Source organism: Microtus oregoni, unplaced genomic scaffold (assembly GCF_018167655.1).
Source record: "Microtus oregoni isolate MIOR12 unplaced genomic scaffold, Mior012 000008F_ref0000371, whole genome shotgun sequence".
NCBI lineage: Eukaryota > Metazoa > Chordata > Mammalia > Rodentia > Cricetidae > Microtus > Microtus oregoni.
This window is the reverse complement of record NW_024543067.1, coordinates 52,261,465-52,286,115: the sequence shown is the minus strand read 5'-3', so window position 1 is coordinate 52,286,115 and position 24,651 is coordinate 52,261,465. Positions and strand designations below refer to the sequence as shown.

Genomic DNA, 24,651 nt, shown 5'->3' with positions numbered 1-24,651 from the left:
AGGTGATGACACTGCATTCAGTAATTTAGGAACCTCATGGGTCTTTTGATTTCAGAACACAGACAGGAAATTACAAAGAAATGGGAAATGACATAAAAACTTGTTTTCATCACGAGTCCTTTAATGTCATGGTTTAAAACTTCACATGCAAACATTTGCAGGCGTTTCACCCTTCACATCTGACAGATTTTGTGGAGATGCAAAGCCAGCACAAAGTTTCAGTTTGTACCTAAGTCCTTTCCCTGAGAGTCGACATTTCTCACTTTATCCCGGGCTTTCTGCATGCTTACCAACTACTCTGTGATTATGGCTGCATGTTTTCTCTTAATATTTATTGTACTACTCTACCCAGCTCCTCTTTAAGACAGAATCATGCTCTTTGACTCAGGCTGACAAACCTGAAGCAGTTCCCTACCCCAACCTTCATTGGTTGTCATTACAAGCGAGTCACCACAAAGAGTGGGTGGGTCTAGCTGGCTATCTCTTGCCTGAGGTTTCAAGTGTGGTATTAGAGGTGTGGACCAGCATGTTCGCTTAAGAATTGGAAAGCTAGTAAAATTAGGCAAATGGTTTTCCTACAGACAGGTTGGGCTCAACTAGTTTTGGAACTTGTGCAGGTAAAACTGGTGATCCTGACTGGACTGTAAACTCCAAATGCTGTCTTTGTCCTGCCCCCTCGTACTTGAGGCTGTGTGGTCATTTTTATTTATTTATTTATTTATTTATTTATTTATTTATTTATTGGTTTTTCAAGACAGGGTTTCTCTGTGGTTTTGGAGCCTGTCCTGGAACTAACTCTTGTAGACCAGGCTGGTCTCGAACTCACAGAGATCCGCCTGCCTCTGCCTCCCGAGTGCTGGGATTAAAGGCGTGCGCCACCACCGCCCGGCTGTGTGGTCATTTCTAAAACTATTTCGTTTTTTGTTTATCTGAGAAGACTAACTCTGCATAACCCGGGCTGGACTTTTAACTATTTTCTTGCCTTGCATACGCCTTCCAAATTCTAGGTTTACAAGCATACACCACCACACCCGGCTTTCCTTCATTTTTTTTTGGATCAACTCTACAAGTAGTCGCTAGCTTCTAAACTGAATATTAAGTAAGGGTACCGCAGTCTAGCATTTACAGAGCACTTTGTGGCGCTCAGTTTGAGCCTCACAAGTTCTTCCTAGCAGGGGCTCCGAGGTCACGAGCTGGTCTGTTTACGTAGTTAACGGTGCAACCCTTGCAGGCTCAGAGCAGCAAGGAACCCAGTCTTTGGCCTGTGCCCAACTGACGCTCACTCGGTCTGGATGGAGGATTCGGCGCCTCTCTGGAGCAACGTAAGGCGTCCAGCGGAGCACATTCCCGATGCCATTTCACTCTGGGACTCAGATCAATTCTCATCAAGGCGCTCAATACCAAACTCGTCTGCGAGTGTCTTGGACTGGGCAGGGCCAGTGCTAGAAAGGACAGCCTCTTCCGGGTCGGTCTACTGAAGTTGCTCTTCTGCAGAGCCAGGGATAGGACAACGCGCGCCGGCCCGCTTTACGGCAAAGGTGTGCGCGTTTGCGACAGGATGATGCAAGCAAATTTTGGCGGGAAAAGTTCTGCATTTGGATTCCCGTGGCAGCTGGCAAAGGACTGCTTGTTGAGAAGAGCGCCCCGAACGGTGGAAGAGGACTCCAGAGAAGGACTCAGAGGTCTTGATTAGTGTGGACGGGCACGGTGAGGGAGTGGTCATGACGACGGGAGAGATGGGAGGGCCTCCCGAAGTGCGGGGTCGAGCTGGTAGCCCGCAGCTCTCCGGGGTAAAGGGACCAGAGCCTCCGGCGTTCGCACACCTTTCCGGCTCTAGGGGTCCCTGCCTTCCGCTACTCTCAACAGTTTGGCCCCGCCCCTTTCCCTCCGGGTCCTGGGGACACGTGCCGTTGGGGTGGGAATTGGAAGTGAACGGGTAGGAGGAGGGGCTGCCCCGGCGGTAATTACAGTAAGTTACTCACACTTCTCCCCCTCCCCCCAACCCCGCGCTCCGGGCCGCAACTCCTACTCCCGGTCCTTCACCGGGAAGCCTTTGTCTCAGCCTCTGATCCCAGCAAGTATTCAGTTTTGCATAAAGGCGGAGGACAAACGTGGCTGAATAGGGATTGTGATATACTGGACAAAATGCCTAAATTTAGGATTGTGACTTGGGTAGAAACGGATGAGATGTAAGGGGAATCCACAAAGTCTTGCGGAATCATGGCAGGAGGCATTGCTCAGTGGCATTACAAGTGATGAGAGTTTACACTCACCCCCCCCTTCATTTTCTGGGATCCTGCATTTTACAGCCGCTGTCCTGGGAGCCATGGCAGTGCCTTTTGTGGAAGACTGGGACTTGGTGCAAACTTTGGGAGAAGGTGCTTATGGAGAGTAAGTTTGAGCCCTCATTTAAATATTTTATTACATTTATTAGAGCGTGTGTGTTCTGCCACAGTGAGCATGTGGAGGTACTAGGATAACGTGTGGGAGTTGGTTTTCATTAGAGTTCGGAGGACTGAACTTAGATCAAGCTTGACAGCAGGTGGCTTTACCTGCTTAACCGCCTTGAAGGCCTCCGTAGTTTAAATTTTACCTTCCATCCGCTGTGAATAATAAATAAAAAATCCTTTATTTCTAGTGGCAAAGGGGATAGATGTTTGCATTTGTAAATCAAGGCTCTTAGCAAGCGAACTTACAGATCCACACCCACCCCTCCTTTCTTCCCACTGTGGATTGGCCTTGCGCTGCTGCCTCCCTGGTAGGGTAGGTGTTATAAGGCTGCATTAACCCAGCTTTTTAAAAAACTTTCTTTTCCTTGAATTGTAAGAGTTAAGTTAGTTTTTTCTCTATCAAACCACGCATCTTAGAATTTAAATGAGATAATGAAAAGTCCCTGGAGGCATCCTGATTTATTTCAGGTCCTCACACTTGTAGTTCCTGGCTGTGTTTTGTGTCCTTGAGCAAGCTTTATTTGCTAATCTACCCTGCAGTGCACTAGGTAAGGACTTTTTGGAGCTTTAACTGTAGTAATTCACATTTCCTTTCATTTCTCTGGAGAACACGGCAGAACCCATCTCACTGTCCTCAATGAAGAAAATGTTGAAGGGAAAAAATATTTTGGAAAGTTATATTTAACCTTTTAAAGATTTCTCTTTTTAAGATTTATGTGTGTATATGTATGTATGTATGTATATATATATATATATATATATATATATATATGTGAGTGTTCACATGTTAGTGTACTACATGTGTATAGTGCCAACAGAGGCCAAAAGAAGGTGGGATCCTTCTCAAATGGAATTACAGATGGCTGTGACCAGGTGGGTGCCAGGAATTGTGCCCAGAACAGAAGCAAGTGCCCCTAACTGCTGAGCAGTCTCCAGCCATGTACCTTCGAAGAGTTCTGCCTATCTCTGTTTCTCAGTGCTGGGATCAAAGACATGTTGCCACACCCTGCTTGTTCTGTTTTTTTTTTTTTTTAATAAAGAATTTCTTGAACTTGGATCTTTTTCTCTTGTCTCCAGAATGCTGGAATTATAGGCACGCATCACTAATCTTTTGAAGTTTTAGGAGAAATAGAATTCAGATGTGAAAATGTTTTAACTCTCTCCTTTTCTTTTTAAGAGTTCAACTTGCTGTGAATAGAATAACCGAAGAAGCTGTTGCAGTGAAAATTGTAGACATGAAGCGGGCCATAGACTGCCCAGAGAATATTAAGAAAGAAATCTGCATCAATAAGATGTTAAATCATGAGAATGTTGTGAAATTCTATGGCCACAGGAGAGAAGGCAATATCCAGTATCTATTTCTGGAATACTGTAGTGGAGGAGAGCTTTTTGATAGAATAGGTATGGAAAAGTTTTAAGATAATTATTTTACTGAACAAGTTTATAAATCGTGTGTGTGTGTGTGTGTGTGTGTGTGTGTGTGACCCTTCAAGTGGTTCATTACTAAGCCACATTCTCAGTTGTACTTCATTTTATTATTTATTAACTAATTAAGTTTTTCAAGACTGTTATTTTATGTGCATTGGTGTCTCTTCTGTCTCTCATATGTGTGGGGGTTTTAGATCCTCTGTAACAGGAGTTACAGTTACAGCTGCCATGTGGGTGCTGGCAATTGAACCTGGGTCCTCCGGAAGAGCAGCTGCTCTTCTTAACCACTGAGCTATCACTGGAGCCCTCCGTTGTATTTTTTGGGGGTATGTTTTTTCAAAACGATGTTTCTCTGTGTAGTCCTGCTTGTCCTGGAACTCACTTTCCAGACCAGGCTGGCCTTGAACGCAGAGGTCTGCCCGCCTCTGCCTCCTGAGTGCTGGGATTAAAGGCTGCCACCGCCCAACTGTCTCACCTTATTTTAATGTTAGATAGCTATTTGATCAGTTTTATTTTCACGTTGATTATGCAACAATAAAACCTGACCAATAAGAGGTATTCTTGAGTCTGTAATATGAGAATTTTATGATGTGCTGTAAGAGAGAGGCCTGAAGAGGCACTGGATCCCCTGGAGCCATGTGAGTGCTGAGAATCAAATCCTGGTCTTCTAAAAGAGCAGCTAGTACTCTGAACTGTTAAGCCATCTCTCCAGCCCTGAGTTTTGTGTTTAGAAGAAGTAGGGGGAAATGTGAAGGAAACCAATCATTGGAGTTGGTATAAGATTAAAATACTTTGTTGTTTTTATGATTTTCCTACAATGTTAGCTAATTTTAGCTATTTAGCAGCTAGATGGATTTGAGTCATTTAGTAGTAATATATTTGTTATTAGGCTTGAATCTTTTGTTAGTATAAGTTTGTTTGCTTTAGTACAATATAAATGAGATAAGGAGTAAGAGCCTATATGGTGGATGCCTAAGTATATGTTTTCAGTAGACTTACCAATGATTGTTTCTTCCAGAGCCAGACATAGGCATGCCTGAACAAGATGCTCAGAGGTTCTTCCATCAGCTCATGGCAGGAGTGGTAGGTACCATAGCTTCTTATACTGTGCTCAAAATTAACACCAGTCATAGGTGAGTTGCTGAGTTCTGTTTCTACCCCTACTCAGGTCTATCTGCATGGAATTGGAATAACTCACAGGGATATTAAACCAGAAAACCTCCTCTTGGATGAAAGGGGTAAGAGTCCACATTGTTAATGTTATTTATTAAGTTAGTTGTATAGGCCTGATCAAGGTTTCCACATTACTGAAATCCTGGAACCCCTCCCCACTTCAAGAAAAGTCTAAGAATTTATGGGAATCAGGGAGACTCCCTGTATTTGGACTTCAGAAGTCTAATGCTATAGTTGTAGATGAGGTAGACAAATACCCGGAATAACGAATGGCTCTTACAGTCCTTCTGCTGCCCCCTTCTGCAATGATTCCTGACCCTTAGGTCCATGAATGTCTTATAAATGTATCCATTGGGACTGGGCTCTGCAACTCTGCCCTTTGGTTTTCCATAATGGTCTCATTCTGTTGTATAGGGAAATTTCCTTGATGAGAGGTGAGGCCACACTTACCTTTGGGTAGTAGTTAGGGATTATGCTGGCTTAGGAAAGTGGCAATTGTAGGCTCTCCTCCAAGATCCGTGGTTTCCCTAACCCCGTGTAGTTCACGAGGTTTCCACTCCTGGGCATGATTTCTCTCTTGTTGAGTGGGTCTGAAGTCCAATTTGAGCGTCAAGGTAGCTATACCATGACTGCACTCTTAGGGTTATTGTGCTCTGCTGGTGGTGGCTGTGGTTCATAGGCATCATAGCTGGGTAGAACTGTCTGCTGCTTCCCTCCTTTGGAAGCTTGCATAGTGCCAATAAAGGTCGTCCACAGGATTTAGGTTGCTTCCAGCTCAAGGGCCTCAGGGCCCTGTGCCTTGTGTATTTAGCCACAAGGACTTGCTTATCTCCTACCTCTGGGGAGCATCTAAGGGCAGGAGTAGTAGCAGTAGCTTGTGATGTTTTGGGAGTCTCTTGGATACCCTGACTAACAAAACTCCAAAGAGGGTTGGAGTTTTGCTGAATGGTCTTTGGCTCCTAGAAGGAGAATACCACATCTTTTATACCACATTTGTGTTATCAGTTTGTTGGTTATTTGCTGAGAGCCTTGCTCTAAACGGGTCTGATGACCTGGGATGGATGTTTGAAGTTGGCAAAAGAAGAAAAGTCTGACCACCTGTTTCAAACAAGTGGCCCTGGGTAGTCTGAGCCACTTTTATTGATACAGTTTCAATAGTTTGCATGAACAGTTTTACAATCATATTTGTTTCCTTAAGTTTCTAATAATAATTACAATAGTTGCCAGTTCTTATTGTCTTCCCTTTTAGTCCCTTGATTTCCCCACCAGTAATAGTTACCTACTTGATTGGTAGCCGCGATAGTAGAAGCATAAGCAGTACAGTAAGCAACAAAGGAAGTTTTCTAACCAGGCACACCTACAGGTGGAACAGTGTGCTCAGTTGGCAGCATTTGCAGTTACAGCATCATGCAAAGTGAGGGAAAGTTTTGCCTCTAATGGTTAATGTTTACCTTTAATTAAACCTAAACTCTGCCAATCAACTCATCAGCCGAGGATGAATCCCTGCATTCTGTATCTTACACTACTCTATCTCCTGTAGGATTTCTTTATCATCCTGAAACTACATAACTAAAAGGCTTACTCTTAACGTTGGCACTACTTATTCCTTGTTCTCACATCCCCTTCCTCTCAGCTTCCTATGGCATTGGCACAGCTATAAAAATAAGGGCATTGTGACTTTCTATGATTCCACTTCATTCTCTGTTCTTGGACTTTTCCATTAATGCTTGGTATTATCTTTATTTGCATTACTACTAGACTCCTTTGCTTAGAATCATTCTCTCCAGGACAATTCTGCAAATGTGTAATGTCCTGAATTACTGTGACTCTTTCAAATTCGTCACAAGGTGCAATGGAAAGGCAGCATCCTGTTGAGAATCCTGAATTCATAGTCACACTTGAAATATCAAAGGCTTTAAGAGGTGAATCAGATCCACTGTATATTTTTAACAACATCCCCCCACCCCCACCCCCAGCTCACCCAGAGGAGAATCATCAAGGTAAAGTTTTCCTAATAGAATAGCCATTTCATGTATGGCCCTAAGAATGTCAGACTAAAGTCAACCAGCAATAGTCTGTGTAAGGAAAGCGAGGAGAGCAGGCAGCACATATGCTCTGGGGTCATGCCCAGAATTAGACAGCAAACTACCTATCGGCCTTGCCAGAAATGGGTTAAATTCTCCAGGCCTTGCCAAAAAGAGAACTTTTGGGGGGTGGGGGAGAATGGGTTTTTCTCAGTCTTTGTTTCCTGAGGTTTTTATGTATTCTGGATATTAATTCTCTGTTGAGTATGATTGTATATTTTCAGACACCCTTGTTGTTATTTAAGCATCTTACCCTTTCTGAAGTTTTCTCCTTCCTAGTCTCTGTGTGGGTTTTCTCTTTACCCAGCTGACTGTTTCTTCACTTCTGCAGAAGCTTTTCAGTTTTATGAAGTCCCACTTTTCAATTATTAGCCTTAATTCCCGGGCAAATGGAGATGGATTCAGAAAGTCCTGCATCTGGGTTGCAGAGGGTAGGCACTGCCTATGTTTTCTTCTAGCAGTTTCAGTGTTTGGGGTTTCACATTTAGGTTTTTGATCTATTTGGAGTTAGTTTTTGTGCAAAGTGATAAATAGTCTCATTTTTCTGCACGGTGAACATCTAGTTTCCCCAGCACCATTTATTGGTGATACTTTGTTTCTTCAGGGTATGTTTTTGGCGTCTTGTCAAATACTAAATGACTGAAGCTCCACGTATTTTTATGTTTAGGACTTGGGTTTTGTTATGTTGGTCCACATGTCTGTTTTGATCACTACAGCTCTGTAATACAGCTCGAGACCTGTAGCTTCAAATCCTCGAGCATTGTTCTTTCTGCTTGGGATTATTTTGACTATCCAGAGTCTTTTATGATTACATATGAGTTTTAGGATAGTTTTCTCTATTTCTGTGAAGAATGAGATGGTGACTTACATTGTAATTGCATTGAATCTGTAAATAGATTTTGGTAAAATGGTCATTTTCATAATATTCCACCAATCCACGAGCGTGGAATGTCTTTCCATTTTCTTTCTTTCTTTTTTTTTTTTTGGATTTTCGAGATAGGGTTTCTCTGTAGCTTTTGGTTCCTGTCCTGGAACTAGCTCTTGTAGACCAGGCTGGCCTCAAACTCACAGAGATCCGCCTGCCTCTGCCTCCCGAGTGCTGGGATTAAAGGCGTGCGCCACCACCGCCGGCCTTGTCTTTCCATTTTCTAGTCTTTCTCCATCTCTTTGTTCAGGGATTTAAGGATTTTATTATAGAAGTCTTTTACTTCCAGCCAGGTGGTAGTGGCACACGCCTTTAATCCCAGCCCTTGGGAGGCAGAGGCAGGTGGATCTCTGTAAGTTCAAGGCCAGCGTGGTCTACAGAGTAAGTTCCAGGAGACACTCCAAAGCTACAGAGAAACCCTTTCTTGAAAAAGCAAAAACAAAGCAATGACAACAAAAATGTTTTTCACTTCTTTGGTTATTAGTCAGGTTTTTCTAAGAAACAATGATAGAATGAAATAGTGTATATTTGTATATTAGTAAGGGATTCATTAGTGTGGCTTCACGCTAATGAACTGTGGTTCAGCAGTTCAGTAATGGCTGTATTCTGATGGAATGACTCATATCCAGTAGTTGTTGATCCACAAGACTTGAAGTCTCAGCAGCCTCAGTTTGGTGTTAGAGTCCCAGGGAGGGCCTAGAGAGCTGCCAGTTTTCAGTTCATGTTGGAATCCTGTTCTAACACCAGCTAAAGAACGGCTTAGGATAGATGAGCTCTGAAAGGCAAAGGCGTATGTGTGTGGTGTTTTCCTGCATCATGTCTGCACCATGTGCCGGCAGTGCTAGTGGGGAACAGAAGAGGGCACTGAATCCTCTTAGAACTGCAGTACAGAGGAGCGTTAGCTGCCATGTGGATGCTGGCATTTGAATTAGAATTTTTTGGAAGAGCAGTCAGTGATTTAACCACGGAACCATCTCTTTAACCCTGTTCTTTTTTTTCTTTCTTCTTTCCCTCCCTCTCTGCCTGCCTCCCTCCTTCCCTGTCTCCCTCCCTAGTTTATTTATTTATTTGTTTGTTTTGGGTTTCTCTTTATAGCCCTCCTGGAATTTGCTCAGTAGACCAAGTTGGCCTTGAATGCAAAGATCTACCTGCCTCTGTCTCCCAAGTGCTTGGATTAAGCACCATTCAGCTATTTTGTTTTTAAATATAACTTTATTAATTTAAGAATTTCATAAATGTTAAGCTGAATGTCTGGTAAGTGCATCTTGATTGCGCTGTTATTCTTGTATGTTTATTTTGTTTCTACTTAGTATTTGTTAGTAAATTAAAGAAACAAAATCCCATCATAATCTAAAATCTTCCCTTCTGTTCTTTCCTTCACAGACATGTTATATCTCTAAATCACATCTCTAAATTTTAATTCATTTCTGTAGTTTTTAATTAATTAAATGAATTAAATTTTTAATTCATTTCTGTAGTTTCTAACTTAATATTATGTTACAGACACGATGAAACAACCAAACTCAAAAGATGCTATGGTAAATCATTAGTGTTCAAAACGACTGCTACTTAGAAGTAGTTGAAGTTGTAATCTCAGTGGTTGGTCTAGATTTTATCATATATAATTATTAAAAAGATGTAATTACAACCTATATCTCTCAAAGCTAAATATAGGTAACAAATACACTGGCTATAAGTTATGTGGTGTGGACATTTGTTTGTAACTTAAAATAGAAGAAAAACTCAATACAAAAATACTTAAAATGAGATTTGTTATGCTACTAGCCCTTTTCTTAGATATCTGATTCTGTGTGAATGCCCAGACCTTGTTTTGTTAACTATTTCCATAGTTTTCATTGTATGAATGTATTTTAAGATCTTGTTACTTATTTATTGATGGATACTTATAATTAATATTATTACAATTAATCTTTTTTTTTTTTTTTTCGAGACAGGGTTTCTCTGTGGTTTTGGAGCCTGTCCTGGCACTAGCTCTTGAACTCACAGAGATCCATCTGCCTCTGCCTCCTGAGTGCTGGGATTAAAGGCGTGCGCCACCACCGCCCGGCTATTACAATTATTCTTACAGTTGTGAATTCGTGGAATTTCTCCTGTAGGTAGATATGGTTTTAGCAGTGAGAATTGTTAGTTCAAAAAGTGAATGTTTCACAGTTTGTGACTCCTTGGCCACACTTCTTTCAGCAGGTTGTATCTATTGATAATCTTTCATAATAGGTAGGTTTCTCTAACTCCTTAGTTAGACCCTTTGCTATGGCATTCTATGATATTTGATTTTCATAGCCTGTATACCATGGTTTATTATCAGTCTTTCTCAATGATTTCATCTACCATTTGCATTACTAACATAGAACCTATTACTTGCATGCTGTGGATATTCATCAGTATGTTAAAACAGAAAGTTTTGTGCTGTTTGTGTGTGATAAAGATGGGAGGATAGAGTAGAAGCTTGTTCTGGCTTGTTTTGACACGAAGTTTCTGCTTGTATTCTCAGATTTGATGCTTTGACATGTTCTTATGGCTTCTCAGTTTTTAGTTTAGTTACATACACACACACACACACACACACACACACACACACACATATATATATATTTGCCAACTGACATCATTTACCATTGAGAAAGCTTTGCTGATGACTTCTTACCTTGCACAGCTGTCTGTGAAGAATTTTGCTCTACCCTCTTTCTAGATTTGTTTTCCAGGAGGGCAGCCACAATATCTTTATTTAACCTGGTGTAAACTGGTTTTTGTGTTGATGATATTTCTTTGTTTAATAAGAAGATGAGATCTTTGCCAAGTTTAGTATAAATGATGGTGCCTTTCTTTTTTCTTTTACACATACATAGATTTGCTGATTTTTCAGATGGAGAAATTCTATAAGCCTTAAGGGAAACCAGTGTTATTTCAAGTAATTCCTATACATTTACAGATTCTTTTAAACGGTGCTGGTCTTATTTTCTTTTGTCTTAGATAACCTCAAAATCTCTGACTTTGGCTTGGCAACAGTGTTTCGGCATAATAATCGCGAACGCTTACTGAACAAGATGTGTGGTACTTTACCTTATGTTGCTCCCGAACTTCTAAAGAGAAAAGAATTTCATGCAGAACCAGTTGATGTTTGGTCCTGTGGAATAGTACTTACTGCAATGTTGGCTGGAGGTAAGGCTGTTTAATTATGAGAAACTTTTCTCTGAAAAATCAGATTTCTTATACCAAAATAAAAATGAAATAACCTAAGGCAATCTAATTCTGTAATAGAAAGGATGTGAGCCCAGCCTTTAACGGCAGAGTTCTGCAATAGTATTGTTAGTGTTAATTACTTCGGGCTACAGTAACAGTACCATACAGTGAGTGCGTTGTGCACAGCAGACTTATCTATTTCATACAGATTTTGAAGGCTTGAGGTCTGAGCGATGAAGGTGCAAGCATGGCCATATTCTGAGGCCCTCTTTCTTGTAGTTGACCATCTCACTGATGTGTCTTCATAAGGAACCAAATCTCACTTTTTATCTTTTTAAGACTTTATTATGTAGACATTGTTCTGCCTGCATGTATATCTAACACTAGAAGAGGGCACCAGATCTCATTATAGATGGCTGCAAGCCATCATGTGGTTGCTGGGAATTGAACTCAGGACCTCTAAAAGAGCGGCCAGTGCTCTTAGCCTTTGAGTTATTTCTCCAGCCCCCCAAATCCCACTTTTGAGGGCTTTCCTTCTCATCCTATCACCCATCTCTGGGAGTGTGAGAGTGAGTGATTGGCTGCAGCATCTTTCCCTTCGTTGATCTCTGGCTGGCGAGGTTGGTGTTGCCTTCCTCTCCTGAAGTGGACTGGGTTGAAGAGGACCACTTCCCTTGAGTAGAAGAGAGTCAGCCTTCAGTCAAGTGTATATGAGTAGCTGCCGTCCCCTGCTAGAACCTCCAATCAAGCTCTCACATACATTATCTTGGGGGTTAGGATTTCAGGAAAACATTTAGAGGGGAAACATGCATTTAACCTGTTATAGTTAGCATATTATTTAACTACCTTGAAACTTGTAACCCAGAGAGAGATTCATTTTCATGAGGTATAGCTACTTCTTTTAGGGTTGCCGGAGATTGAACCCAGGACCTAACACCTACCAGACACGTACTCTGTCATTAAATAAATCTCTAGCCTTCATGTGAAAGAGTAGGTTCCTATGAACTTAGCATGAAAACCTTATTGAATCACTGTGGAAGAAACTTGTATTCTTTTTATGTATTGTTCATTTATTTTTTTGTGTGATTGTTTTTCCTTGAAATCTTTATTACATAATTTTGTGAACACTCAGAAAACTGAATCTTGTTTTATTTTTAGAGTTGCCGTGGGACCAGCCCAGTGACAGCTGTCAGGAATATTCTGATTGGAAAGAAAAAAAAACCTATCTCAATCCTTGGAAAAAAATTGATTCTGCTCCTCTGGGTAACTGGTTGTTAGACTGAAAGTATTGATTTTGTGGGTAATAAAGTCTCTCATGCTAGCTGATTTTACTCTCCCTGCCCTGCCCTGCCCTCCCTTTCCCTCCCCTCTCCTTCCTTTCTTCCCTTCTTCTTCTTTTTTTCTTTAATGTAAGTGACCCATAGTCCTTTTAGCTAACTTAGAAAATGTAAGTAAAACTTCAGAAAAAAATGGTTCGGTGTAGTGGCACACATCTTTAATCCCAGCATTCAGGAAGCAGAGGCAGGTGAATTTCTGTGAGCCTGCCTAGCCTACATAGGGAGTTCCAAGCCAGCCAGGACTGCATAGTGAAAAACCTCACCTCAAGAAAGCGGGAAGGAGGAAGGAAACAACTCTAATTGTGGCATTGGAAATATCTTTAAAGGTATTCTGATATATATGCCTATACTTTTATGTAAAAAAAATATAGCAAATGTATACTATATATGTATATATTAGTTATAAGTATATACTTTTGCAAAAATTAAACCATAGTACTTATATTTTGTAACTCATTTTAATTTTGATATTTAGCATTTCCCATAACAGTAACTACAGGTCTTGATTATACTTTTAAAGGCTGATGGTATTCATTATATGGATATGTCTTCCTCATCCAGTTTAGAGATTAGGGTTTGTTTATTTTATTTATTTTTGTTTGTTTTTTGTTTCTTTTTTTTCTCCAAGACAGGGTTTCTCTGTATGACAGCTCTGGCTGTCTTGGAACTTATTCTATAGACCAGGCTGGCCTCGAACTCACAGAGATTCGCCTGCTTTGCCTCCTGAGTGCTGGGAGCCACTACCACTTTGCGAGATTTAGATTTTTTCCTTAATTTTACTTTTAGTGAAGAGGTATGATAAGCATCATGTTACTTGATGCTTGTGTGTATCCTTTATTTATATAAAAATTTTTCCTTCTCCCACAAGCAGAACTGTACAGTTCAGAGAGTATGTATGTTTTTAAATGTTATTGGCTTATTTTACAAATATACTTTTTAAAAAGTTTGTGCCATTTTATTATTTATTTACATTACTTTTTCATTGTTATATTTTGAAACACTGGGTTTCACTATGTATCCCTGACTGGCCTGGAATTCGCTGCATTGACCAGGCTGACTTTCATATTCACGGAGTTTAGGATTACATTGTATGCCGCTGTGCCTGGGGAAAGTAATTGTTTTTAACCAATAAATCTGTAACTGATGTTGCTTTCTAAGTTTTATTTTAAACTTAATAGTGCGTTATTAACTTTATCAGTTTGCTTAGTTTTTCTTAATCCTTTGGGGGTTTTTCTAAAAAGGCATTAATATTATTTGACCATTGTGTTTTTTACAGTATTTCCTTGAACTTGTCATTTATTTTGATTGTGCTGCTTATTTTAATATGCAGATGTCTTAAATTTTTCATTATCTAAAATCTTGTCATTGTGGTTTCTGGCTTATATTGCCAGGTTTAGAAAGGTCTTTTAAACTCTGAATGTGTTTGTGTGTGTGTGTGTGTGTGTGTGTGTGTGTGTGTGTGTACGTGTGTATGTTTCTGTCTTTATATTTTATTGTTGTTGACCTTGGTTTTGAAATGGTTTTATTCAGCCCAGGCTAATTTCTGAGCTCAGCTGTGTCGTCATGACCCGGATCCTCCAGTCTCTACCTTTACATACTGGCATTCAGATGCTAACATCTGGTAATAAGATGCCTTTCATTTTTGGAGACAAGGTCTATGTTAGCCCATGCTGGCCTGAAACCCAGGCAGGACCTGACTGGCAGTCCTTTCAGTCTCCTGAGTGCTGGGACTACAAGCTTGGGTCACTTTGCATTCCTTGTTTACATTCTTGATGTTGGGAATTGTATGAGTTCTTTTTAAAATTAATCTAGATGTCCCAGGCTGGCTTCATTCTTAAACATCCTGCCTGTGTATCTCAAGTGTGCCATGTGCCTAACATTTAGGTTTGGTCTAATCTGCTTAACTCTTTTACAAATGCTGTCTTGTTTTGTTTTCAGCTTTGCTTCATAAAATTCTAGTAGAGAATCCATCAGCAAGGATTACCATCCCAGACATTAAGAAAGACAGATGGTACAACAAGCCACTTAACAGAGGTAAAAGATTAAAAAAATATGCTCATTTTTCTCTGTGAAACATGCTTAACAAAATACCACAAACCCATATCTTAACTCTGGTTTGCCGAAAGAAAGATTTTAATATGTAATAGGAAAAGCAAATTCAAAATTTTGTTCATTAACACCTAAGAAGAATGCTATAGCTCAATGCTTTGACACAGTCTCATGAAACAAGGAAGACTTTTCTTCATAAGGAAATGACATGAAGTCTAAATTTTGAAGATTAAAAGGAGCTAACAGGCGAGGCGTTTTTGTTTAGTTCTGTTTTCCAAGATAGGGTTTCTCTGTAGCCTGTCCTGGAACTAGCTCTTGTTATCTAGGCTGGCCTCGAACTCACAGAGATCCGCCTGCCTCTGCCTCCCAAGTGCTGCGATTAAAGGCGTGGGCCACCACCATGTTTGATTCTGTGCAGAAGCAGCAGCATTTGGACATATCTTAGATTTTGTACTTTGAGTGTATTTGAAGAACTTGAGAAAGGTCAGCTTGCTGTGACATGACCTTGTGTTTGTTCATTTTTTTTTTTTTTTGGTTTGGAGCTGAGTAAACTTTCCAAGTGTGTGTGTGTGTGAACTAAGCTTCAGATACCAATTATGGGAAACTTAAACCATATTAAGCTAAGCGTGAGGAATGCTATTTAGATGGAAAGTGGAAATGAAGAAACAGAAAAAGAACCGAAAGGTGGATGAAACGTTTGTAGAAGTGAGTTATTAGAGACTAGGAATGTTCCATTACGTAGAGGTTCTGTTGGATGGGTAATAACACCAAGGTTTAACCTTTCCATTGGAGTCTATGATCTGGTAGCGATCTTTTTTTTTTAAAAAAATATTTATTTATTATGTATACAATATTCTGTCTGTGTGTTTGCCTGCAGGCCAGAAGAGGGCACCAGACCCCTTTACAGATGGTTGTGAGCCACCATGTGGTTGCTGGGAATTGAACTCAGGACCTTTGGAAGAGCAGGCAATGCTCTTAACCTCTGAGCCATCTCTCCAGCCCCTGGTAGTGATCTTTGTAGATAGCTTTCATGGAGAGTGTTGAGTGATTTCTAGACTCCACAATCCAGTGATGATGCTGTAATAGACCAAGAATCAAAGAAAATTGTGTTAGACAGTGCCAGTAAAATGTTCTACATGTCTAATGTTAGACATGTAGAGGGAGAGAGGACCGTAGTCTACAGTCGAATGAGGAATTTATCTTTAGTTCTTCTGTGAATTTTTTTTTTTTCTTACACCTTGCTCTGTTTGAAATCCAGTTCATCCAGAGGATGTTGTGGATGTTTTTTCTTTCCCTCACCTTCATGCCCTCGGGTCAGGAAGTGCAGGTAGACGTCTCCCTGCTGGTTCACTCTCACTTTGTTCATCTTCTGTTCATCTCAAGTTCTTTCACCTCCAGGAAAGATCTCATCATAGTGTGCTACCCACGGTTCCTACATGATTCCAGTCATTAACATACCATCGTCTCCAACAAGACGATGTATTGTTTTTCCGCCTAGGTTGAGTTTCACTGTGTCGCCCACACTGGGTTGTTCTAGGAGCCCCTGAGTGCTAAAATTACAGGCCTGTGCCTGTGCTTCCGTGCCACAGTACTAAATGTTGATGATCTTTTCAGTATCCTGATTTCGTAAATCCCTGAGGTTTCTTCCTTTAGTCATCTTTAGACACTTTACTGTGGTTGCCACTCTAGATTATTTCTGTTCTCCCCTCCACCCCTTTTTCCTCCCCATGACTTCAACAATCCTTTGACTGTTACTGGACTTAGAATCTATGAATCTATTAATTCTGTCATTTGACTGGTTGTTATCTCCCTGAATGCTCAGTGGTGAGATTCTGGAATGGTTTTTACTTTTTGTGTTTTGTTTTTCGAGACAGGGTTTTGCTATAGCTATCGAGCCTGTTCTGGGCCTAGCTCTTATAGACCAGGCTGGACTTGAACTCACAGAGATCCACCTGCCTCTGCCTCCTGAGTGCTGAGATTATGGGTGTGTGACACCACTGCCCAGTTTGAAAGACATACTTTTTAATTTACTTGAAAGGGGAGTGAGTAAAAGAGTATCAGGATTAGGGTTTCTGAGGAAGATGTGTGTGTGCACGTGTGCGTTTACACGTGCATGTGCATGCATGTGTGTGTCTGTGTTTTGAGGAAGGGATAATGGACCCATAATACAAGTATCAAGCTTAATATTTGAGGGGAGGATGCAACGAGAACTAGAGGCTTAAACAAGTCTATTTGTAGATTTGATAGTGTCATACTGAGTTACTTTAGGTCTGTAGCATTTTTTTCTAAAAGGAGGATAATATATCATGCTAAATAATGATGAAGTGGAGTGTAGTATTGATAATTCAGAAGAGAAGTTTTGAAATAATCCTTTTTGAGGAAATGGGTGTAAGAAGTGGCATGGACTGTCACAGCCCAGCTGAGGAATGGGAGTTTAAAGTGGCTTCATTTTCTGTGTCACGACTGTTCTTGGTAAAGCGTCTTCAAAGGAAGAGAATATCGGAACAGATTTAGTATTTGCTGTCATAATCATGAGTTATTTAAAAATTTTAAAAGTTCTAGTTATTTAGCTAGTCCTTTGTTGACTATCGTGTTACCCATTAAAGGTGTCATTAAAATTATGGCCTCAGTGAAACACTAATGTAACATTTCTTATAAAATTGTTTAAGAAAAGACTTTATATTATTTTATGTTCAGTAAATGGGTTTAGATGTGGCTTTAATGGGTTTAAATGGGTTTAGATGTGCCAGTTGGTTTAGTTAATACTTTCATAGAAGATTTGTGTTTATTCCTTTTTAGGAGCAAAGAGGCCCCGAGCCACTTCAGGTGGTATGTCAGAGTCATTCTCTAAGCACATTCATTCCAATTTGGACTTTTCTCCAGTAAATAGTGCTTCCAGGTAAGAATTACTAAAGTTCAGTAATTTTTTTGTTTTTGAGATAGGGTCTTACTTGACTGAACTAGAACTCGGATGTGCAAACTGGTTTGAACCTGTACTAATGCTCCTGTGTCTGCTTCCTAAGGACTGAGATTTCAGGGGTGCGCCACCATGCATTGGCAGATTAAGCTTTTTTTCTAAACATGTAATTATTTCCAATAATGAATAAAACATGTATATATTTAGCGTAATAATACAAGTAATTTCACTAAAATTGGAATGAGTGTGTGGTATAAGACAGGCCTGGTGGACTTTATTTAAAGACATTTTTAGGCTAACACTGTAGCACACATCCACTTCTAGTCAAAGATAACTGCTAATTGAGAGGCTGAGGTAGGAGGAGGGACAGTTCCAGGCCAGTCTAAGTAGCAAGATGCAATCTTGTCTCAAATAAAACAAAACAAAAAATGCCCACCAAGTAAATAGTTAAAAAGAATGAAATGACCTTAAAAACAGAGAATTGAAGACTTGCTTTTCTTTTTTGTCTTATTGTCACAGTGAAGAAAACGTGAAATACTCTAGTTCGCAGCCAGAGCCACCAACAGGGCTTTCCTTGTGGGACACCGGTTCCTCCTCTGTTGACAAACTGGTACAAGGCATCAGCTTTTCCCAGCCCACGTGTCCTGATCATATGCTCGTAAACAGTCAGTTACTTGGTACCCCTGGCTCCTCACAGGTAAGGAACTTAATCTTTCAGATAAATAACTGTTGCCTTTTATTTTTGTTGTCTCAAGTCTTAGGTATATGGGATTCATACATTTAGTGATATATATTATTTGGATAAGGAAGAAATAATTAGAGGAGGCCTTTATGAGAGTCCCAAGTGAAGGAGAAGCATTTCAGACTAACTACTGTAAACTGGTCACATGGGATCTAATGAACTTTCTTTGTTGTGTAGAACCCCTGGCAGCGCTTGGTCAAAAGAATGACACGCTTCTTCACCAAACTGGATGCAGACAAATCCTACCAGTGCCTGAAAGAGACTTTTGAGAAGTTGGGCTATCAGTGGAAGAAGAGTTGTATGAATCAGGTATGTTTTGTTTGTTTTCAGTCTTTTTTTCAAACCATAAAAAATTAAATATTTGAGTAAAAGATATCAGTCAATGAGTATTTTGAAAATGCAAGTAATAAATTTGAAAAAGAAACAGTTGAAGGTTTTAGATTTTTTTTTTCTTTCTAAAACCTCTAAAGTTGGTATTTTTATATTTAAGCTGCAGCTGACAATGTCCTTACCAACATGTTTGGGTCTTTGCTGGCTTTGGCTGTGGCTTTTCTTTTACACCAGTCATCTTGCCCCAGCGTCTTTCTAGTCTGTGGGCTGGGGACTGCAGTGGGAGTTGTCATATCTCCAGACCTTCACTATCCTCTCATTGTTATTACAACTTTCCAGCCTAGGTACAACTTTTTGTTTTGTTTTCTTTTTCGTATGTGAGATTGATTGATTGACTGCAGTATTAGGGATTGACCTCAGGCCTGCACATGTTGGGCTGCACCCCAGTCTTCATTATATTCCTGTTTCTTTTGATTGTTTCTTTCAGTTCTGCTTTGCTTTTATAACATTTATTTGCGCTTATGAGTACATGCGTGTGTCTGTGTGCATGTGTATGTCATTTTCTGTGGAGGCATCAGCTGCTCTGGAGCTAGAATTGTAGGTGATTGGGAGCCTCCTGACATGGGTGCTGGGAATGGAACTCAGGTCCTGGAAGAATGAGTGTCAAGTGCTCTTAACCTGCACTTGCTCTCTAGCCCTGTAATTTATAGTGTTCTTCATGCCTCTCTTGTCATGCAAGGATTGTAGTATGACCTGTTGATTTAGAGGTTTTGTTAAGAATATTTTTTACTCATGCATACATGTAGCTTGAACTTATTATTACTGCCTTAGGTTACTGTATCAACAACTGATAGAAGAAACAATAAGTTGATTTTCAAAATAAATTTGGTAGAAATGGATGAGAAGATACTGGTTGACTTCCGACTTTCAAAGGTATTTCTTATATGTTTTACTTATAGTATTTCCTATTAGTATGGAACTATTTCTGTGGGTTTTAAAATGGTTTTATGATTTTATTTTTAAATGAAGCAGTCCACCCCTCAGCACTTCTGCTTCTTGGGGTTTTTTAGGTTCAGCACAGTTCTGATTAGCTTAATGAGTTCTTAAGTAGTCTTCCCCTATTTCCCAACTAGGACCTCAATTTTCCTTTTGCCTAGAGTAAATATGCACATGTTTTTGTTCAGGTTATATATATATATATTACTTGCCTAATATTAATTTTGACTTTAATATTGACTGTCAGTATTTCATGCTTTTTATATGGGGGTCATAGTTACTTAGTAATGGCTCCAAAGTATAAAGGTTATAATGCTGGCAGTTTTATTCTAGAATATTGTTACAGTTGTTCTATTTTACTACTAACTGTGTTCCTTTTACTATGCTATATTTACATATTAAACTATATCATAGCTGTGTATACGAAGGGATGCACATGGTATATAGGCCATGTAAAATTGAATTCTGTGTGGTTTCAGACCCGCACAGAAAGTTTTGAAGTATAGCCACATGAATATGTGACTAGTTATTTGGCATTTATAAATATTCTGTAACTTGCTTATTTTTATTTAGTGTTATAAGCTTTGACTTTTGCCATCTATTTTTCTAATATATCCTTTGATTGTTTCTTTTTTTCCTGACACCTTCCTTAGTATAAGAATCTTGAGGGACTGGTATAGTGGCATTTCATTTGTATTTTTAATAAATAAAACTTGATTCAGCATCAGAAAAGTAAAACAACCACACTGGCCAGTCTTACAGATCAGGCAGCAATGACACATGCCTTTAATCCCAGTAGCCACACTAGCTTGCCTTAGAAACCAGACGGTTGTGGTGCACGCCTTTAATCTCAGAACTAGAGAGGATAAGACAGGCTCAGTCTCATTCTGAGATTCCTGGAGGCAGGATAACCATTTTTCGGACTGAGGTTGAGGTAAGAGCCAGGGGCTGGCTGGTTTGCGTTTCTGTTCTTCAGGTTGAACCCGAGTTTCTGTTCTGAGCTTTTATCAATCGTGCTTCAGACTGGGGAAGTAGTGCAGGTTTTAGAGTGCTTGCTTGGCGTGCACTCTCAATTGGATCACCAGTACCGGATAGAGCTAGGTGTGGCCGTGGATGCTTGTTTTCCCAGCACCCAGTAGGGGGAGGATCCGAAATTCACTGCCATCTGTGGCTACACAGCTAGTGTGAGGCCAGCCCTACATGGAACTTTGTTCCCCCTGAAAAACTGTTTTTACTTTTTTGGTAATGTACAGAAAAGTAAAGAGTAAAAGAATAAAGAGTAAAGAAAATAATTATACTTCCCAATAGTTATCATTCATACTGCTTTGGAATACTCAGATTATTTTGATTAATATATAGTATCTCTGTTTAATAAAAGTTATGACTTTTAAAAGCTTGCACATTATAATGTAGTGGAACTCATTAACTTTGTGATAAATATTATGATTTTACTCACATATTATTTTTAGTTTTAAAGCCTATTCTTTGTAAAGCCAAATCAGTATAATGTATGTTTATATGTGGCTCAAGAGATGATTGAAGAATAATTCACATTCTTTATATTGGAGATAGTTGTAGTATTCTTTTCTAGATTCTTGGTATGTAATTAAATTATGAAGGCTTCTCCTCTATTGAAACTGTTGTCATGACCGAGTTTAGTGGCATTTTTGTGATAAAACTGTGACAGGACTTGAGTGTGGCTTTTTAGTTCACAAACTCTACTGCTTATGGAAAGCAATTGGTGTAGGTCCAAAGGTACTAACCCTGGAAACAGCAAAAAACCTATTGTACTTTCTCTGCTCAGTTTGATGAGAAAGTGAAGAGCACAGAAGCGGGTGAGTTGCTTATGTAGCCATTTCCACCGTAATATTTGGTCTTCACAAGTGACTGCACTCAGGTTACATTTAATAAATTACTAATGAAGAACCCATAGATATTATAATAGCCTGCTTGAATAAGTCAAAATGCTACAGATTTATGTGGAATGAAAAACTAAGCTGGAATTGTGCATATCTGCAGTCCAGTATTCTCAGAAGACAGGAGGAGGGAATAAAAGACTTGAGGGATACCTCAGATATGCCTGATCTGGACACATCTGAGGGTGTTTGTTTCTAGTGACCAGGACTGAGAATATGATCTTTTGACAAAATCTTTTTTTATATTTTTAAAATATTATTCCTAAAATAGGGTGATGGATTAGAGTTCAAGAGACACTTCCTGAAGATTAAAGGGAAGCTCAGTGACATTGTGAGCAGCCAGAAGGTTTGGTTTCCTGCTACATGATGAAGCTGTCAGCCCTGGGCATTCCTGGTGAATATAGTGCTGCTATGTTGACATTATTCTTCCTAGAGAAGATTATCCGATTCTGCAAACTGCAAACAATAGATTTTGAAGAGTTCTCTTCCTATTACCCAACATCTTCCAATTCTTAGTATGTTTTGCATACAGATAATACTGTATTTTAATTGTATGTAATACTTTGGGGAAAAGATGGATCAAGTTCATTAGGTATTTCTCCGTCTGTGTTTAAGTTGTGTGAATTTGAAACCTATCTGGTAGAAACCAAGTTTTGGGATACATGAATTTCACTTCTGAAAAAAAAAATTAGAACATTTTGTTTCATTCTAAGAAAACATATTTTCTCTGCTATTTAATTGTAAGGATGAATAAACAAAGACCATGTATAGTTGGTTGGTCCATGAAGTGAGGCCTGCTACAAAAATTGTATCCCAAGATATGTTCTATATTTTCAGTTTGGGTGTATGTGCTGCACAAGGGCTTGGCCTATTCCAGTTAAAACTGTTTTGAATTATAATGATTAAAATTACAAGCTTTTTATTTTTTTCCCCCTGGTATAGCTAGTCTTATATAAAGTACTGGTTGGTCTTTCAAGCAGTTGAACATAAGCTCTAATGTTTATCTTACTTTAAAAATTACATACATTTTTTTTTTACACACAGCCACATTTTTACTGTACTCTAGAAATAAGTTCTATTTTTAAAATTACTATCTAACTTAGTAAACTTTATGGCCATCGGGATTTTAGATGACACTGGCTAAAAAGGGGATGGCGAGTAAGGCAACACAAGAATAGGCCTGATTCTTGTTCCTCGCCTTTAGATTCACTAAAACTTTGTTTTCTCCATAAAATGTGCATTAAAATATGAATTATATGATTGGGGTCCTGTATTCTTTTTGTAGATAAGTTACAATCTTAATTAGTCTGAAGCTAAGAACACTTAAAATTTTATGGCTAAAGTTTATTACATATTGGTATATGCTGGCATGCTTGCCTCTCCTATACACAGATGTAAATCTGAGCCTAATTTATTCAGCCTGCTGCTTTCCACTTTGGTTAAAACAGGTCATCTTTTTAAGACTGTCATTTGTTCCTTGGTAGTTTTCTAGAAAAGCTGTCAGAATTATCCTCCTAAAGTATAACTTAGATCCCAGTCCCACTCCCAGTCGTTCAACTTTTCATCATGCTTAAGATTCCAAGTTTGCTCTGAGCCATACAGGTCTTCTTCCTCAGACTCCAGAACCTGTGTCTATCAAATCATGACTCTACTCCCTGCTGGCCCTTTGTACCCACCATTTTGCTTTTTGTCTCCATTAATTTGAATTGTTCCGTATTTCACATAGAATTGTTTATTTTTATGCTTTATCTATGTTATGACATAAATCAGGTTTTATTCCTTTCTATGACTAATATTCCACTGTGCACGTGTGTTCATATGTGTGCGAGTGCGTGCACACATAGTAGCTCTTTCATATCATGTATGTGGATTGTTGCCACCTTTTACCCACTGTAAACGACACTGGTGTGAACATGAATATATAAATATCTGCTCAAGTCTGTTTTTAATTCTTTTGTGTGTATCGAGAGGTAGAATTACTAGGTCATTTGATAATTGTGTTTCCATTATTTTCAGGCACTGTAATATTGTTTGCCATAGAGTAGCTTTGTAAAGTTGAACAATCTGTGTAATATTTTGGGGGGGAGGTTTTCAGAGACAAGGTTTCTCTATATAACAGTTCTGGTTGCTCTGGAACTCACTCTGTAGACCAGGCTGGCCTTGAACTCACAGAGTTCTGCCTGCCTGTGTGTCCCAAGAGCTGGGATTAAAGGTGTATGCCAGCACCACCTGACAATCTATTTAAAATTAATAACAGCTATTTTTTTTTAAGAGATAAGTTCTCACCATATAGCTCAGACTGGCCTTTGCCTTTGAACTCACTGTTTGCCTTAGGTTGGCTCTTTTCCCCTCCTGCTTTAGTGGCCCAAGCACTGGGATATTGTAGTATACCTAGCCTAACTTGATTGCAACAGAACAGCTATATTTATAGCTGCATTGTCCTTCCCTTGTAATTTTATTAATATAGAAATTCTATCTTTAAATGTTGTATGCACATTACAATAGATCTGTTTTGTTTATTTTTTTTTTTTGTTCTTTTGAAGCAGGGTTTCATGTAATCTAGGCTGACCTTTAATTTGCTCTGTGTGAACACATGACTTTGAATTCCTCATCTTCCTGTCTCCACCTCCCAAGAGCTGGGATTACAGATGTATGGTACCATGCTTGCTTTTACAGATCAACATCTTCTACATACTTGGCTTTTAAAAAATTGTTGTTACGTTTTTGTTGTTGTTGGTATCCAACCTAGGGCCACATTCAAGCCAGGTAAGCATTTTATCATTGAATTGTATCCTTAAACTAGGATTCTTATAGTTATCTTTCCAGAGGTCTTTCTATCATGGTTCCTTACTGTTGTCTAGTATCCTTTCATTTCAGATTGAAGGGCCATTTTCTGCATTCCTTACACAGCAGGTATAGTTATAATTGGCTTCTTTAGTCCATCCTCTGTGAATGTTAATTTGCCTTCATTTCCAAGGGACAGTTTTGCTTTATCAGACACTGAATTTTCAGTTGATAGTCTTCAGTCATTTTTTTCTTTCAGCAATGTATGTATTACCTCCCTGCCTTTTGACCTGCAAGGTTTCTGCTGGAAAATTAATAA

General features: G+C 39.3%; 1 protein-coding gene across 2 annotated transcripts; it reads left to right on the top strand.

Moving 5' to 3' along the window:
- The first annotated feature begins 1,358 nt into the window (after positions 1 to 1,358).
- On the top strand, positions 1,359 to 23,541 carry Chek1 (checkpoint kinase 1). 2 transcript variants are annotated; one of them, XM_041657321.1, is made up of 13 exons: positions 1,359 to 1,682; positions 2,310 to 2,391; positions 3,628 to 3,851; positions 4,897 to 4,961; positions 5,047 to 5,116; positions 11,052 to 11,240; positions 12,420 to 12,524; positions 14,537 to 14,632; positions 17,447 to 17,546; positions 18,084 to 18,261; positions 18,484 to 18,615; positions 19,468 to 19,569; positions 21,820 to 23,541. In XM_041657321.1, the coding sequence occupies exons 1-13, from the start codon at positions 1,559 to 1,561 to the stop codon at positions 21,913 to 21,915; spliced, it is 1,563 nt and encodes a 520-aa protein (XP_041513255.1). In that variant the 5' UTR covers positions 1,359 to 1,558; the 3' UTR covers positions 21,916 to 23,541. The 2 variants fall into 2 exon arrangements, with proteins under 2 accessions (XP_041513255.1, XP_041513256.1); XM_041657322.1 differs by having other exon boundaries at positions 1,570 to 1,707.
- Positions 23,542 to 24,651: the final 1,110 nt, after the last annotated feature.

Coding starts and splice junctions, on each gene's coding strand:
- Chek1 (XM_041657321.1), top strand. CDS start 1,559: ATGATGCAAGCAAATTTTGGCGGGAAAAGTTCTGCATTTGGATTCCCG. Junction 17,547..18,083: donor CCAGTAAATAGTGCTTCCAG/GTAAGAATTACT, acceptor TTATTGTCACAG/TGAAGAAAACGTGAAATACT. Junction 18,616..19,467: donor AGAAGAGTTGTATGAATCAG/GTATGTTTTGTT, acceptor TTACTGCCTTAG/GTTACTGTATCAACAACTGA.